At 35.3% G+C, this 16,663-nt stretch overlaps 1 protein-coding gene and 1 pseudogene across 4 annotated transcripts; both read left to right on the top strand.

Annotated features, from left to right (window-relative positions):
* The first annotated feature begins 5,005 nt into the window (after window positions 1-5,005).
* Window positions 5,006-9,376, top strand: LOC120127402 (two-component response regulator-like APRR3). Of its 4 annotated transcripts, none has more exons than XM_039145312.1 (9): window positions 5,006-5,242; window positions 5,279-5,507; window positions 5,599-5,760; window positions 5,860-5,990; window positions 6,096-6,230; window positions 6,619-6,733; window positions 6,819-7,251; window positions 7,701-8,478; window positions 8,911-9,376. In XM_039145312.1, the coding sequence occupies exons 2-9, from the start codon at window positions 5,288-5,290 to the stop codon at window positions 9,025-9,027; spliced, it is 2,091 nt and encodes a 696-aa protein (XP_039001243.1). In that variant the 5' UTR covers window positions 5,006-5,242; window positions 5,279-5,287; the 3' UTR covers window positions 9,028-9,376. The 4 variants fall into 4 exon arrangements, with proteins under 4 accessions (XP_039001243.1, XP_039001245.1, XP_039001242.1 ...); XM_039145314.1 differs by having other exon boundaries at window positions 5,007-5,242; window positions 5,596-5,760; window positions 6,846-7,251; XM_039145311.1 differs by having other exon boundaries at window positions 5,007-5,242; window positions 5,596-5,760.
* A 454-nt stretch (window positions 9,377-9,830) lies between these two features.
* Window positions 9,831-15,761, top strand: LOC120127314 (annotated as a pseudogene).
* The last annotated feature ends 902 nt before the right edge of the window (window positions 15,762-16,663 follow it).

The raw sequence follows: 16,663 nt of genomic DNA, 5'->3' as shown, positions 1-16,663 counted from the left end.
TTCAATACTTAACGATGAGCTAGTCTCTTGCTGACGCGACCAGGTAAAATAGTAGTACGGCCTAAGATATTTTGGCCACCCGACTTACATAACTGGGCCAAGCTCAATTAATGAATATGCAATATTCTTTATAATCACTTATATCTAATTCAGATTAATTTAAATAGCATAAAGATTTATTAAAAATAACCTTTTTAGTTTAATTTATGAAATATATTACATTCAAATTCAAATTCTAAACCTTATTTAAAGATTTTAACATTTTATCTCATAGCTAGATGCAAATGAATTTTATTAGCTCTTTCTTTAAATTCTCAATCATTTGATGACGAAAGATCAAATATTCCTTACAATCTCTGGTGTTCGAATTTATAAATATTTAAGAAAAATAATTATTCTTTGAGATAATTTAATTTGTGCAATTATGATAAATATTATTTTTTTTAAGTTATGATCAAATTAGAGACTTATTACAATAGTTATTGAAAATATTACATTTTGACCCTATCAAATAATAATAATTATTATTATTTAATTTTATCCGTTTTAACAAAATGTTTTAGCTTTAACTCCTCCAAAATATTATATTTATATTGTTAACCCCGACAAAAAAAATTCTTAACTTCCCCGTTGTTTTAAAAGGTTAATTTACCTTTTGACCCTTGACTTTAGTTTTAATATGCAATTTGACTTTTTTTATTTAGATTTAGCCCCTGACTTTAGCTTTAAACAACAAATTGGCCCCTAACTTTGGTAATGAGTTGCAATTTGGCCCCTTTTTTGCGTAATTTTACACTTGACTTTGATTTTGATATGTAAATTGACATATGATAATTATTTATATATCTTTAAAATAGTAATTATATTTTTATTTATAAATTTAAAATCGTTTAAAATATTAAGATTTATATTTTGAATTTTGATATAGTATATATTAAAATACTATTTAAAAATAAATTATAGATTAAAGTCAAAGTCAAAATCAAGAGTTAAACTGTATGTGAAAGGAGAGATGAATCTATAGGGCACGTCATACCGAAACACACCACTAATGTGACAAATCGAAAAATACCACTAACTAAATCGTTCTTATTAAGTAAATATTAAAAGTATAAGATACATGTTTAGTACCTAAATTATCATTTTTATTTTGTTTTATTACCTAAACTTTATTTTTTTTCAAAATCATACCTAACATTTAGTTTAAATTTTAATTTGACACCTTGTTGTCTAAAAACAATGTTCATGTGGCATTAAATGCCAATTTTTTTGTTTTTTTTTTAATTTCTAAGTCAAAATCATTCTTGCTTCCAACATGAATTGAACTTGAAAACTTGCATGATATGCAAATGCACTCAACCATTGAACTAAGCTAGTTATTTAAGTAAATTACACCACATTTTTTATTTAACTTATATAACGACATTACCACAAAATGAATATTTTCTTATGACTATAAGATTCGAATATGAGACACTTTATATTAATGATCGAAAGTTTAGTCACTCAACTATAGTGTGAATCTTTTTTTATTATACTGAACTTAATGCTTACTTATATCATTATTAAATTAAAATATTAATTTTCACTTTATTTAGAAATAATAAATAATTAAATAATTTTTATATTTTTATAAAATTTATATTAAATAATTCTAAAAATATATTTATAATATTTTAAAAATATTTATTTAAATTATAATATTATAAATAATAAACAAATAATATGATTTAATAAGAATATAAGTAAGTATTGAGTTCAGTATAATAAAAAAAGATTTGTAATATAATTGAGTGGTTAAACTTTAGGTCATTAATTTAAAGTGTCTCATATTTGAATCTTATAATCATAAAAAAAAATTTATTTTGTGGTGATATCGTTATATAAGTTAAATACAAAATATTGTGAAATTAGCCTAAATTACTAGCTTAACTCAATAGTTGGGTGCCTCCATCTCATGCAAGTAATCCTCGTTCAATTCACGTTGAGAGCAAGAATGATTTCCCTCATTTTATCATAATTTGATAAATAAAGTTAATTAAAAATAATGATAGAGAAAGGTGATGTGGAAATTAAAAATAATTAAGAAACCGACATGTCATGTCACATCAATATTGTCGTTAAAAATTTAACGACGATGTGTCAAATTAAAATTTTAACTAATAAGTAGGTATGATTTTGAAAACAAATAAAATTTATGTACTAAAATAAAAATAAAATAATAATTTAAGTATTAAACATATAATTTACTCTTTATATTTAATTAATAAAAACAGCTTAATTAGTGATATATTTCCATGTATCACATTAATTAGTGCCTCATGGAATTTCCGTGAAAGGAGACAATGGGAACTTCGAATGAAAATGAAGGCGCGAGGCAATGGGACACCTACCAGTTCTAGACAATTTCGATACCATACAAAATTATTCCTTGATTGATTTTGCCTGGTAAAATATTAGAATCTATGGTAAATTATACGTTTAGTACTTAAACTATTGTTTTTGTTTCTTTTTTATATCTAAATTTTATTTTGTTTTAAAAGCATATTTAACGTTTAATTTAAGTTTTATTTTAATATATTGTCGTTAAAAAATTAACAGTGATTTTGATGTGTCACTTTAAAATAATTTCACATCATCCTTGGAAAATAAAAAAAATATCATGTCAATAATTCTGTTATTTTTTAATGATAATATACCAAATTGAAACTTAAACTAATTGTTAGACAGGATACTTAAAAAATAGTGGAAGCATTGTCAACTGTTGTCATCAAAGACAATTTGCAATGTTGGCTATTATATTTGAAGTAACTCTCATCATCGGTTCCCCAAACCTCCACCTGAGAGGATAATATTCACTTTGCCTGTTATAGCCTCAAACGTAGCAATCGTTGTGACCGGTGAGAGCAAAGCAGAGGTTGTGATGGCGACCGATGATGTTGGACCTGACTGCCCATCGCTCCCTGCACAGTTAGTCCAACCAACAAAAAGAAAGTTGGTATGGTTTCTGGACAAGCCAGCAGCGTCAAAACTGGATGGTCTTCAATTTTTTCGAGTTCTTGACAAATTGTATGGGCGTATGTTGTGGCAGGGTTTCGTAACCCATTAATCCTCGTCCTCAACTCATTCTATTTCTTTTATCTTTTATTCTAATTTTTTTGAGGCGGGAAGTTTGAAATCCATTTTGTAAAGAAAAGGAAAAGTAATAAAAGTTGGGGCCTTGAAACAAAAGATTCAGTCATGGATAATCAAAATATGAAAATTTTCATTTTTGCATGGATCAAAGTCTCATACATCTGTTCTGAAGCAGGATGACAAATACAAATCGACACTTTAAATGAAAACCGCTCTCTGATTATATTTCTCAGAGATGACATTCAAGCAAAAGCTGTAACTTCAAGTTTCTATTGCTGGAGAGAAAGTGAGCATATGTTCAGTAGAAAATCTTTTTAGAGTAGTGTAGTACAATAATATGTTCATAACAAAAGTATTATTGTTTTTGATGGCAACGATTGACAATGCTTCAACTGCTTTCTTTTGGTGGGATTTTATATCGATTCATTATTTCGGGATATATACAGTAAAATAGTTTCAACTAATTTATTACTTTTAAAATTTTAATGAAAAAAAATAAAAAAACTATTATTATTATTATTATTATTATCATCGGATAATACTAAAGGAGCTAATCATCTTGATGACTGGCTCAATGTATGCCACGTCGCAGTTGTTCTTGTCGTTTCTTAAATTAAACCTACAAATGGTGCTTTGTGGACCGAAGGAATGAGGTAGAGATATGAAACGTAAAGAAGAAAATGAGAGAACTACCTCGTAAAAACGAATGTATAGCAAACGTGCCGATGTTATTGATACCAGTATAGTTCAGATAAAGTGAAAAGTATTTTAGACAAAATTTTTATGTTGCCTTTTAAGGTTGAAATATTAGTTTATTTATAATAAACTTTTAGATGAAATTTGACTATTTCTAATACTATCTTTTTAATAAATATATTAATTATCAATTGTTTTTTAAATACTTTTAAACGTTTTAATCAGATGTTAGAAATTCAAAATATACTTATTTTGACAAAGATATTATAGGTAAAAAAATTAGATGTGATTCTAATATATATTTTTTGAATTATTACATTTTTTTAAATAATTTTATTGACAATTAGTAATTAAATCAAACTTAAGATCTTTTCAAATATATTTTGATTATTTATGATTAAATTTATTATTTACTTCTTTAAAATATTTAGAAAATCAATATTTATTTTACTTTAATTATTCATCTACTCAAATATCCTAGTTTACTTATAGACATTAATTTTAAGATTTTATTAACTTATAAATAGAAAATAACTCATTTATATTTTATAATTATTCAGAAAACGATCAAACATTTATTTTAAACTTCTATTAGTGAGTTATTTTTTGCCTAAATTTTTAATCTTATTTTTTTAAAATTGAAGTATTTAATTACGTTGCGACAAATATTTACGATTATTTTCTATCATCTATATAACTAAGGACGTTATTTATAAATATTTTTAAACAGTAAATAAGTTTAAATGAGATAAAATCGTAAAAAGAAGAATAATATTAAAATATATATTTACCAAAAATAATATTAATAAAAAAAGAAGATTAATAAACAAGTATTTCTTAAAAAATGAAAAAGGAAGGACTCCAAAGCCACAAACCCCAGATTCTGCTAACACCCATGTGTGGCATCTTCAACCATGAGATCTCCAAGCATGTCCAGAAGATGCCAACGTGGCAGGCAGCTCGAAAAAAATATCTTGGTTCGAACATCCAACATCCGCTGGACATGTGTCCCTTTATCTCATCTGTCGGCCCCATATACAGTGCCGTCTCTTCACTCACCCGCGGAAAATAAAGAAAATCAGCAACAGTGGCCCGTGTTTCGCCACGTCATCATCACTAACCATAAGCCAATGGCAGTCAACCTTTTGATCCGACTCCTCCGATTTACAAAAATCTTGAAGTTTTCGTTTTTCTCCTTCGCCTTGTTATTCAAGAACCATAAGATATTTTATGCGGTTTTCACGGTCCAAAACGAAAGTTGGATTTAAAAAAACATTTAAGAATTCTTGCTTTTCTTCTCACTTTATGACGAGGTTAATTCCATAATTTCACTGCAACACAAAGTCTTCCTTTCTCTCTTTCCCCTCCCTTTAGCTAACTCTTCTTATCCTTATTGTGACTGGAAAATTGGGTTTTTCTCTCTCTTTTGGTGTTTTAACGAATAGGGTGTTTGAAAATGGGTGAAGCTACGATGGAAGTAGACGTGGAGGTCGGAGCAGCGGAGGCGAGGAATAACGACGATAATAAGAAGAAGAACGAGGAAAATGATGGATCCTCAGAGGTTGTTCGGTGGGAAAAGTTCTTACCTCGTACGGTTCTCAGAGTTCTTTTAGTTGAAGCTGATGATTCCACTCGTCAGATCATCGCCGCTCTTCTTCGGAAATGCAGTTACAGAGGTTTCAATTTCTCCTTTTCTCGGTGGCGTTTATATCTATGGATCTACCGATTATAAGTATTAGTTTGATTTCCTTTGTTTTTATACAGTAGTTGCGGCTGTTCCTGATGGTTTAATGGCATGGGAGATTTTAAAGGATCGACCGCATAACATTGATCTTATATTGACTGAAGTAGAGTTGCCCTCAATTTCCGGATTCGCGCTTCTTACATTGATCATGGAACATGATATCTGCAAAAATATTCCTGTTATAAGTATGTAACCTCAGCTTAAAAACTTATTGTTGCTATTAGGTATGAAGCTAATACGTTGAGATTCCACCTTTTTTTTGGGTGGGGGTGTGATTAAAACAGTGATGTCATCGCAAGATTCAATTACCACGGTTTTGAAGTGCATGTTAAAAGGTGCAGCTGACTTTCTTATCAAACCTGTTCGGAGGAATGAATTGAGAAACCTCTGGCAGCATGTTTGGAGAAGGCACATGGTATGCAGTACTATGTTCAAAGTTTGCTTTCTTTTTTATTGGCTGAAATCAAACATTTAACTTGGATTCACCTTTTTTTTCTCTTTTTGCTGTACTTTTGATCAGCTAGCTAACGGCGGTGTTCCTCTTAAGCTAACTGCTATGGAAAATGAAGTCGAAACCAATGCAGAGAGTGAGAGCAGCCAATTCAGTGATTATGGATCGTCTACACAGAAAAATAAAGAAGAAAGTGATAGCAAAGTAAGCATTTTCTTATCTTTCGGTATAGATTTCTGTAACAGCTTTCGATAGTTCTGCTCAGGTTCTGTAATATGTTGATGGTTTTGCATAACTTTTATAAAATCCTTGTCTATGAAATGTAGTGTTCTTAGAATGTCCAACAGCCAATGGAATTTATAATTTGTTAGGTTTTTGTATATCGCCAAGCTAAGTAATATCTTCATTTTTGTCTGGGGATGTACTGATATTTAAATCTACATTAGAATTCCCGGATCCACGATGCAATCGCATATGTGAGGAAAATTTCTTTTCCAGAATGATTAGGTTGGCTTCATTAAGTTTCACATTCTGCATGTCGTGCCACCACATGTGCAGAAAAGCTGAGTGTACATACATGACAAATATGCAGGGTTTCTCAGAGGGGAAGTGTACCAGTGCCAATCTTAGCGATATGGGCAGAGACCAGCATGGAAATGTTGTTAAAATGGGTCAAGAGTCGATTCGAAATGGGGGTCAAATTGAAGGTATGTTGCGATGTTTTATAAAATTTTTAGTTCCTTTTTCTGATTTCAGCTTAAAAGAAAGAAAATTATCTTCCTCTATGACCGGGGATATCTGACAAAACATTTATTTTAGAAAATTCAAATAGATTGGTGAAGGTGAAGGAGGTTGCTCATTGCAGTGAAGCTTGTGAACCAGATGCATCAAAATTAGAACAGAACTTTGCTTTAATGAAAGGGACGACTCATGGTGGTCGTGTTGGACAACAAAGTAATCAAGGAAATGCAAATGCTTCGAGCAGGGTTGGCTGCAATGATGAGCTGTTTAAACCTCCGACTGGGGCAATTGATTTAATTGGTTCGTTTGATAATCGACCAAAGGGCACCTGTGCACTTTCTAGTACAAGTGACGGTACTGACAAGTTTGAACTTTCTCATGAGTTGGAGCTTTCTTTGAGAAGGTCTTGTTCAAATAGCTCTAAGAACCAAGGTACCAGCGAAAGGCCCATGCTAAACCACTCTAATGCATCAGCATTTTCATGGTAAACATTCCGTTTCATTTCTGTTGTTTCTGAGCTTGAGATGTATAGATGTTTTAGCAAAAAGAAAAAAAAAAGATGTCATTCTGTTGTTTCCCTGATACCTGTTGTGGAGAAACAAAACGAGTTGCTCTTATAATTTTTCATTTTATTCGTTTCTCCATATTTGACCCTATCAATGGACTTCTTTGGCTGTTCTTAAGAATCTATGTTTCATGGAAAACTATATAATAGAAACATTTTGTGAAGAACTAGAGACATAAGTGAATCCTTGGAGTGTGTTATTGAGTACTGAGGACAGTGGAGGCAATCTTAGAGGTAGCTACAGTGCCATAGGTTATTCAATACTCACTGAAATTTCCAATAAAAGAAGTGGTTGTTTATCTAATCTCTATTTCTTGAAATTTTATGTTGCATGCAGTTTTTTGATGACTGCTAATTGATTTTTGCAGGTATAACAATAGCAATTCTTCACAGGCGGTTTTCTCTACACCAGTTGGCAATCAAGATGCATTGAAAGAGAATGACAGTAAATCCAAACTAGACCTGGAAAGTAACAATGATACTTGTAAACCTCATGTTGTTCCATTGAGTGATAGTATGGAGAATCTAACTAATCCAGTCGCTTGTCAGTCAGAGCCAATAGTTCCGAGCACCCAACTTGGGCTTATTCATGTTCCAGGAGTGAGGATGGATGACATGCATCCTGGATGTAATAATGTTTTTCCTCACGTTTATCATGCACAATCAAATCCTCCCCTTGATTCTAGTTCAGAGCCCGCTGGACGGCAAGAACAATCTCCCATTCATGTGAGCACATCAGCTCACACAAATCCTGATGTTCATGACCCAGAACAAGGTTACAACCTGTCTGATGAAGGGACTAACTGCTCTATTGACCAGACTGTCAAAGAGGAAACCAAGCAGGAGCTTGCTGGGCTACTAAGGTGCATTTCTCCTATTGCTAATCAGAGTGCTTGCAGCAGTTTATGTGATGGTCTTGATAATCACGAAAAAGGCAGCGCGCATGGAGATATTTCAAGCAGGAGTAGTGCTAGCACTACAGGTGCTGCAGCAATTGATAGGGGCACAACTATTAGGAGTTTCAATGACAGCAATTCCTTCATTCAAGAGGGACTGAAAGGGATGGATTCTCATCGCTCCAGCCAAAGAGAAGCTGCTTTGACAAAGTTCAGACTTAAGCGGAAAGATCGATGCTTTGAGAAAAAGGTATATTATTATCACTACTATAACTGTGATTGGTTGAGTTTAGACAAAAGCTTTGCATATGGAACTTATTGTTGTATGCAGACAGCAATGTACTTTCTTCCACCAAAATGTGGTTTGGTGTCGCGTAGCGCCACAGCCACTCTTCAGCCAAAATTTTATCAAATTTCTGCCCTCTAATCCATCTTTTATGTTGCTGATGTGCTATTGTTCCAACATGTCCTTTCTTTTGTAAAGGTCCTGCTGTAGGCACTAGTATTTTTTTAACTATATTTAGAACCTAATGTTTTAATTTGCATCAAAATGACTTTCCTTGTAAACCTCCTCTAATGAGATGACATTCCTAGTTTGCCCTGTGGTGAGAAAAGAAAATCAGTAACAAAACCCTTATATAGCAGCATGTCCGTTTCTTTAACAATTAAAATCTTTGCACAGGTTCGGTATCAAAGCCGAAAGAGACTGGCAGAGCAGCGTCCCCGAGTGAGAGGACAGTTTGTCCGTCAAGTGCAAAATGACACCCCCGTACATGATGTTGATGCGCCTAATTTATGACGATCAAACCCGTCTTCCCATCGACATGAAAATAAATTCACGCTGAAAACATGAAATCATTTAATATTTTGTTTGCAAGCATGGGGGCAGAAAAGTAGAACATGTGTTGGGCGAAGATATTTTGCAAGCTCCATTAGTATTTGCTAATGGGTGACGACAGTAGTTTTCTGCATCCAACTCATAGAGGTAGTATTGTACTTATTTCGTGAGGCAGTCTTGGTTTTTTTTCCCTGTGTGTGGTGGTTAATCCGCATTTGACAACTTACTACTCGTAGTTAGGCAGGTTAGTTGTATAATATAATTCGCTTCAATAGGATAAAAGAAAGAGTCTTGGATTCTGTGTTGGTTATTTATCTGTTGGATTGCTCAAGTTATTTATCAATAAGTTAAATAATATATAAGAGGATATTAATTTATTAAAAAACAGTATGTGAATATATCACGTCAAATGGTGATCAAAATATATATAATTTTTTAATAAATCTAATACAAATTTTAAAATTTAGATGGTAGAAGATATTAACTTCCTAAAATTTGGATAACCATTATTTTAGTTTGTCCTTAAAAAAAATTATATGAAGAGGGTGAAAAAGTATCCAATGGAAAAAGCAGCTCACTTTAGCATACCCATCGAAGCATTCCTCCTCTCTTTTGCGGTGACTTGTTACATTCTCTACCATATTCTCCTCTATTTTTTTACACACTTTCAACACTGTCACCCCGCCCGCCACCATCACCACCCACGAACCATCCTCCCTCTTTCACTTTTCTATGCACTTTTACACTACAAGCATCACATTTGTATGCATTTTACCATAACAGACCAAAACCAACCACCGCAAGATCCTCCGCCTCAGCAACCACCACCTAACGTGGGCGAAGGAAAGCCTCCTAAACCCAACCCTCCAACCACCGTCCAAGGAGGCGCAGCGCGCCGGTCCTTTTGCTTATGCATTTTCATCGTCCTCCTCTTAGCAGGTGCAGCAGTACTCTCCGTGTGGCTCGTCTACCGTCCCCGCAAGCCTCGTTTCATCCTCTTCGGTGCCGCCGTCTACGAACTCAATGCCACCTCACAACCCTTCATATCCAATTCCATACAGTTCACGATCGTTACGAGAAACCCCAACAAGAGAGTCTACATCTTTTTACAACAAGTTGCAAGCTTAAGTCTCTTATAGAAACCAACAGATCACTCCCACCGTGGACTTGTTGAAAGTATTAAAATGGTTTTCAAGTTTGGTAACCAACTTTGAAAAAATGATTTTCAAAGTTTGGTAAATGTTTCTTTGAAAATGGTTTTCAAAGTTTGGTAAATGTTTCTTTGAAAAATAGTTTTACAAAGTTTGGTAGATGTATGTTGAAAAATGATAATGGGATAATCACAATTAATCCCTAGGTTTTAGGGTATTTACAAGATTAAGTCCTTAAGTTTCAACTATAAATACCCTAGCTCATTTAGCTTCAAAACCATCCCAAAAATCATTTCTTTCTCCCAATACTAGAGAGTTTTCTTGTGAGTAATGAGTGTTTTGTAAACACCTGTAAATTTTCTCTCTTAGTAAAAGATCTGCAGCAGTCCGGAGACGTAAGCACAATTGGCTGAACTCCGTTATCAATTTCGGGTATTATTTTTCCGCTTTTATTTTGTATTATCACTAATCTGGTTATAGGGGAAATTACTTGTACTTGGTTTATTTCCCAACAACTGGTAATCAGAGCTTTTGGGTTGTGAATTTTGTCAATTTTTTCGAGTTACTATTCGGGTTACTAGTGAATTTCGTGAATAGTGAAATTCGGTCGGCGATACGAGTTTGTCGACGGAGGTGTTCTAATACACGGCGGTTCGTAAAATTGTCAGAAACGATCCAAACGAAGCCAGATTCGAGTGGGAGCGATGGTTGCAGACGAAGGGAATGTGAAAATTGAAAAGTTCGATGGTGCGGACTTTGGATTTTGGAAGATGCAAATTGAAGATTTTCTATACCAGAAAAATCTATATCAACCCCTCTCAGGAAAACAATCAGAGGGCATGAAGAATGAAGACTGGGCTCTTCTCGACAGACAAGCCCTCGGATTTATCCGACTGACGTTATCCCGCAATGTTGCTTTTAACATAGCAAAGGAAAAGACCACGGCGGGTCTTATGACAGCTCTCTCCAGTATGTATGAGAAGCCATCGGCCTCAAACAAAGTTCATTTGATGAGGCGATTATTCAATTTGCGGATGACGGAAGGGGCATCGGTGGCACAACACCTAAATGAACTCAACACAATCACAACCCAGTTGAGTTCAGTGGAAATTGAATTTGATGATGAAGTTCGAGCTTTAATTCTCTTATCATCTTTACCAGACAGTTGGAATGCTACTGTTACAGCAGTCAGCAGTTCGTCGGGAAACAGCAAATTAAAATTCGACGATGTTCAAGATCTGGTACTGAGCGAAGAAATTCGACGGAGAGAATCGGGTGAAGCATCAACCTCCTCAGCCTTGCACACGGAGTCCAGAGGGAGAACTTCAGAAAGAAATTCAAATCGTGGCAGATCGAAATCCGGAAGGGGAAAATCAAGAACAGGAAATAAAGATTTTACCTGTTATAATTGCAGCAAGAATGGTCACTTTAAAAGAGATTGCCGAGCACTGAAGAAAAATACCAGCGCACAGGAATCTGCCAACGTGACAGAGGAGACAGGTGATGCCATGATTCTAAGCGTCAACAGTCTGATTAAATCATGGATCTTAGATTCAGGGGCATCTTTCCACTCCACCCCATGCCGAGAAATCATGGAAAATTATGTCAGTGGTGATTTTGGGAAGGTTCATCTTGCTGATGATGAAACCTTGAAGATCGTCGGAAAAGGAGACATTCAACTAAAGCTGCCAAACCAGACCACCTGGAAGCTGACAGGAGTGAGACATATTCCTGGTCTCAAAAGAAATTTGATTTCTGTAGGACAGCTTGATGGAGAAGGATGCAGTACAACCTTTTCAGGTTGTGAATGGAAGATTACCAAAGGAGCACTCGTCATTGCTCGTGGTAAGAAGACTGATACTCTCTATGTAACCTCAAATTTAGAGAATATCATTGCAGTAGCAGATGCTGATGGAAAATCAAACCTATGGCACCAAAGGCTTGGCCATATGAGCGAGAAAGGGATGAAGACACTTTTGTCAAAGGGGAAGCTGCCAGATCTAAAGAATGTAGATGTCGGACTATGCGAGGATTGCATCTTTGGCAAACAAAAGAAAGTCAGCTTTGCAAAGATTGGTAAGACACCCAACGCTGAAAAGTTAGAAATAGTTCATACTGATGTATGGGGACCATCTCCAGTTCCATCTCTTGCAGGCTCATTATATTATGTCACCTTCATTGATGATTCTACAAGGAAGGTGTGGGTTTATTTTCTGAAGAAAAAATCAGAAGTCTTTGATACCTTCAGAAAATGGAAGGCCATGGTGGAAAATGAGAATGATATGAAAGTCAAGCGGTTGAGGTCTGACAATGGAGGAGAGTACAGAAATAGGAGATTCAGAGATTTTTGCGCAAACAATGGGATCAAGATGGAGACAACAGTTCCCATGTCACCGCAGCAGAATGGCGTAGCAGAGCGCATGAACAGAACTCTGAATGAACGTGCCAGAAGCATGAGGATACATGCCGGATTGCCCAAATTTCTATGGGCTGAAGCTATTAACACTGCAGCTTACCTGATCAACCGTGGGCCCTCAGTTCCTTTGGATGGCAGAATACCAGAGGAAGTTTGAAGCAAGAAAGAAATAAACCTTTCACACTTAAGAGTGTTTGGTTGTATTTCTTCTGTACACATAGACTCTGCTGAAAGAAGTAAATTTGATGCTAAGTCCAACAAATGTGCCTTTGTTGGTTACGGCGGTGATGAGTTCGGTTACCGATTTTGGGACTATGAAAATCGGAAGATCATTAGAAGCAGAGATGCCATTTTCAATGAGAATGTGATGTACAAAGACATGTCAACTGTAGAATCAAGCAGCTCCAATACCAAAGCTGAAACAAAGGAATTTGCTGAGTTTGAGGAGATTTCTGGAAATGATGTTCAGATCAGTCCTGAAGCAGTTCAAGAAGAACCAGACACACCAGAACTAAGACGCTCCTCCAGAATTCCTAAACCAACCCAACGGTATTCTCCTTCTTTGCACTACTTGTTGCTGGCTGACAATGGTGAACCAGAGTGCTATGATGAAGCAATGCAAGTGGAGGATTCAGTCAAGTGGGAGTCTTCCATGAAAGATGGGATGGACTCGATTTTGTCAAATAAGACGTGAGAATTAGCTGAATTACCACCAGGCAAGAAAGCGCTTCACAACAAGTGGATTTACAGGATCAAAGAAGAGCACGATGGGAGCAAACGCTACAAAGCGAGATTGGCTGTCAAAGGTTTTCAGCAAAAAGAAGGTATTGACTATATTGAAATTTTCTCTCCAGTCGTGAAACTGTCTACAATCAGACTGGTGTTGAAAATTGTAGCTGCAGAGAATTTATATCTTGAGTAGTTAGATGTAAAGACAGCTTTCCTTCATGGTGATTTGGAGGAAGAAATCTATATGAGGCAGCCAGAAGGCTTCATAGAGGCAGACAAGAAAAACCTGGTATGCAGGTTGAAGAAGAGCTTGTATGGTTTAAAACAAGCTCCTAGACAATGGTACAAGAAGTTCGATAGTTTCATGAGTAGCAGTGGTTTTACCAGATGCCAAGCAGATCTTTGTTGCTACATCAAGAGGTTCGACAATAGCTTCATTATTTTATTGTTGTACGTTGATGACATGCTCGTTGCAGGCTCAGACATGCAAGAGATTATAAATTTGAAGCAAAAATTGTCAAAGCATTTTGCTGTGAAGGATCTGGGCGCTGCAAAGCAGATTCTTGGGATGAGGATCAAGAGAGACACAAAGTCAGTGACTTTGATATTATCACAGGCTGAGTACATCAACAAAGTACTCTCCAGGTTCAACATGCAAGATGCTAAACCAGTAAGTACACCTTTAGGTGTTCATTTCAGACTCTCCAAAGAACAGTCACCAAAGACGGAGGAAGAACGTGCACACATGGTGAAGGTGACGTACGCCTCAGCGATTGGAAGTCTGATGTATGCCATGGTTTGTACCAGACCAGATATTGCTCAAGCAGTGGGAACTGTTAGTAGGTACATGAATAATCCGGGCAAGGTACACTGGGAAGTAGTCAAATGGATCCTCAGATATCTGCGGGGTACCACAAATAAAGCACTTTGTTTCAAAGGTGGAGATACGATACTGACAGGCTATGTAGATGCTGACTTAGCCGGAAATGTTGACATCAGAAGGAGCACTACAGGGTATGTCTATACTCTAGGAGGATCCACAGTGAGTTGGGTTTCTCAACTACAGAAGATAGTTGCTCTCTCCACAATTGAAGCAGAATATATCGCTGTTACGGAAGCTAGCAAGGAGATGGTTTGGCTCCAAAGTTTCTTGGAAGAGTTAGGCAAGAAACAAGAAAACAATGTCTTGTATTGCGACAGTCAAAGTGCTATACATCTAGCAAAGAATCCGTCTTTTCATTCCAGGACAAAGCACATACAATTGCGATATCATTTTATCCGGTCTCTTCTGGAAGATGAGATTTTGAAACTTTAAAAGATCAGTGGAGCTCAAAATCCGGCAGATATGTTGACAAAGACGGTGACTACAGACAAACTGAAGTTGTGTTCAACTTCAGTTGGCATGCTAGAGTAACAAGACTAGAAAAGCTGTTGCATAGATCGAGGTGTGAAGACAGATTAAAATCAGTCTTCAAGTAGGAGATTGTTGAAAGTATTAAAATGGTTTTCAAGTTTGGTAACCAACTTTGAAAAAATGATTTTCAAAGTTTGGTAAATGTTTCTTTGAAAATGGTTTTCAAAGTTTGGTAAATGTTTCTTTGAAAAATAGTTTTTCAAAGTTTGGTAGATGTTTGTTGAAAATGATAATGGGATAATCACAATTAATCCCTAGGTTTTAGGGTATTTACAAGATTAAGTCCTTAAGTTTCAACTATAAATACCCTAGCTCATTTAGCTTCAAAACCATCCCAAAAATCATTTCTTTCTCCCAATACTAGAGAGTTTTCTAGTGAGTAGTGAGTGTTTTGTAAACACCTGTAAATTTTCTCTCTTAGTAAAAGATCTGCAGCAGTCCGGAGACGTAAGCACAATTGGCTGAACTCCGTTATCAATTTCGGGTATTATTTTTCCGCTTTTATTTTGCATTCTCACTAATCTGGTTATAGGGAAATTACTTGTACTTTGTTTATTTCCCAACAGGACTTGCCGCCTCTGTACCACGAGACGAAGAGCACGGTGTCTCTGTCGCCTGTACTCGGCAGCGGGATGGTCCCGGCGTCGGGGGAGGCGGTGAATGGACTGATGATAGACGAGACTTACGGTGTGGTGGCGTTGAAGGTGGTGCTGTTGGGGAAGTTAAGATGGAAAGCCGGTGCTATCAGGACATTGAAGTCTGGATTTTATGTGAGATGTGATGTTTGGGTTGGTTTGAAAAAGGGTGTCGTCGGACCCGTACCTTTGCTCGGAGGTCCTCCGTGTAAAGTCGACATATGAAACTCCATTGCAAATGCATATGTAGCTTTGGTACTTGGTTCTTTTTTTCCTGTAAACTATCTGCCGAAATGCAAAAGAAATCATAAACAAGTTGAATCATTGTTAACATGTTGTAAAACTATGAAAATCAGAGCTGGATCAACATATTATATTATTTAATTAAATTTATCGAATAAAATTAATAAATTTTTAATTATTATAAAAATGATTACTATTATTTTATTGTTTTTTCTACTTTATATTAATTTTAAGAAATATAAGATGAGGAGAATACATTGTATACTATATAATATAATAAACCTATATACTATTACTTTTACTGGCTCGGGTAGAAACATTGTATTTAATTTGTTTGACGAGGAACCTGGAATGGTGCGTATAGCATCTATGAATATCAAAATGCTTGTACTGTTTACGGATTCTTCGATATATATGTCGAAGTGGAAGTGGTATGTGGTCTCAATAGGTATCAGATTCATCATATATATAACAAAAAGTGCTGAACAGCATATATATAAGTTGTCGGATAATATATATATATATATATATATATATATATATATAACAAACTTTAGGAAGAGAAAGCAAAGAAGAATAAGGAAATAAAATAAACTAATATAATATTGATTGAAATAACAAAGCAATTCATTCCTTAATATTCAGTTAATTTGCAGAGACAACGAGGTTAAAATCTTGGAGCTTATCATATTGTTGCAATAAGTAGTTCTGAGCTTGAAATAATTAATTTTCATAATCATAAAATAGACACAGAAGTACAATAATTCCGGCGAAAATGAATACGAAATCAAATAATTAAGAATCCTAACCGAACAGATAGGCCATTCTCTCCAACCTCCATGGATCATAAACACTTTTTACTTCATCTGCAGCAGAAGCTTTACATGGCAAAAGCTTGCGCCCGCACAAAGGACATGTCCCATGACCCTCATCCACCCACCCGTCAATGCAATCTCTATGATAAGGTGACTGCAATTGCCGAGCTCTCTGATTTCTTCACTTCCCTTGA

Source organism: Hibiscus syriacus, unplaced genomic scaffold (assembly GCF_006381635.1).
Source record: "Hibiscus syriacus cultivar Baekdansim isolate YM2019G1 unplaced genomic scaffold, ASM638163v2 tig00110467_pilon, whole genome shotgun sequence".
Lineage (NCBI taxonomy): Eukaryota > Viridiplantae > Streptophyta > Magnoliopsida > Malvales > Malvaceae > Hibiscus > Hibiscus syriacus.
Note: the sequence above shows the minus strand (reverse complement) of the source record. Positions and strands in the feature narration are given on the sequence as shown.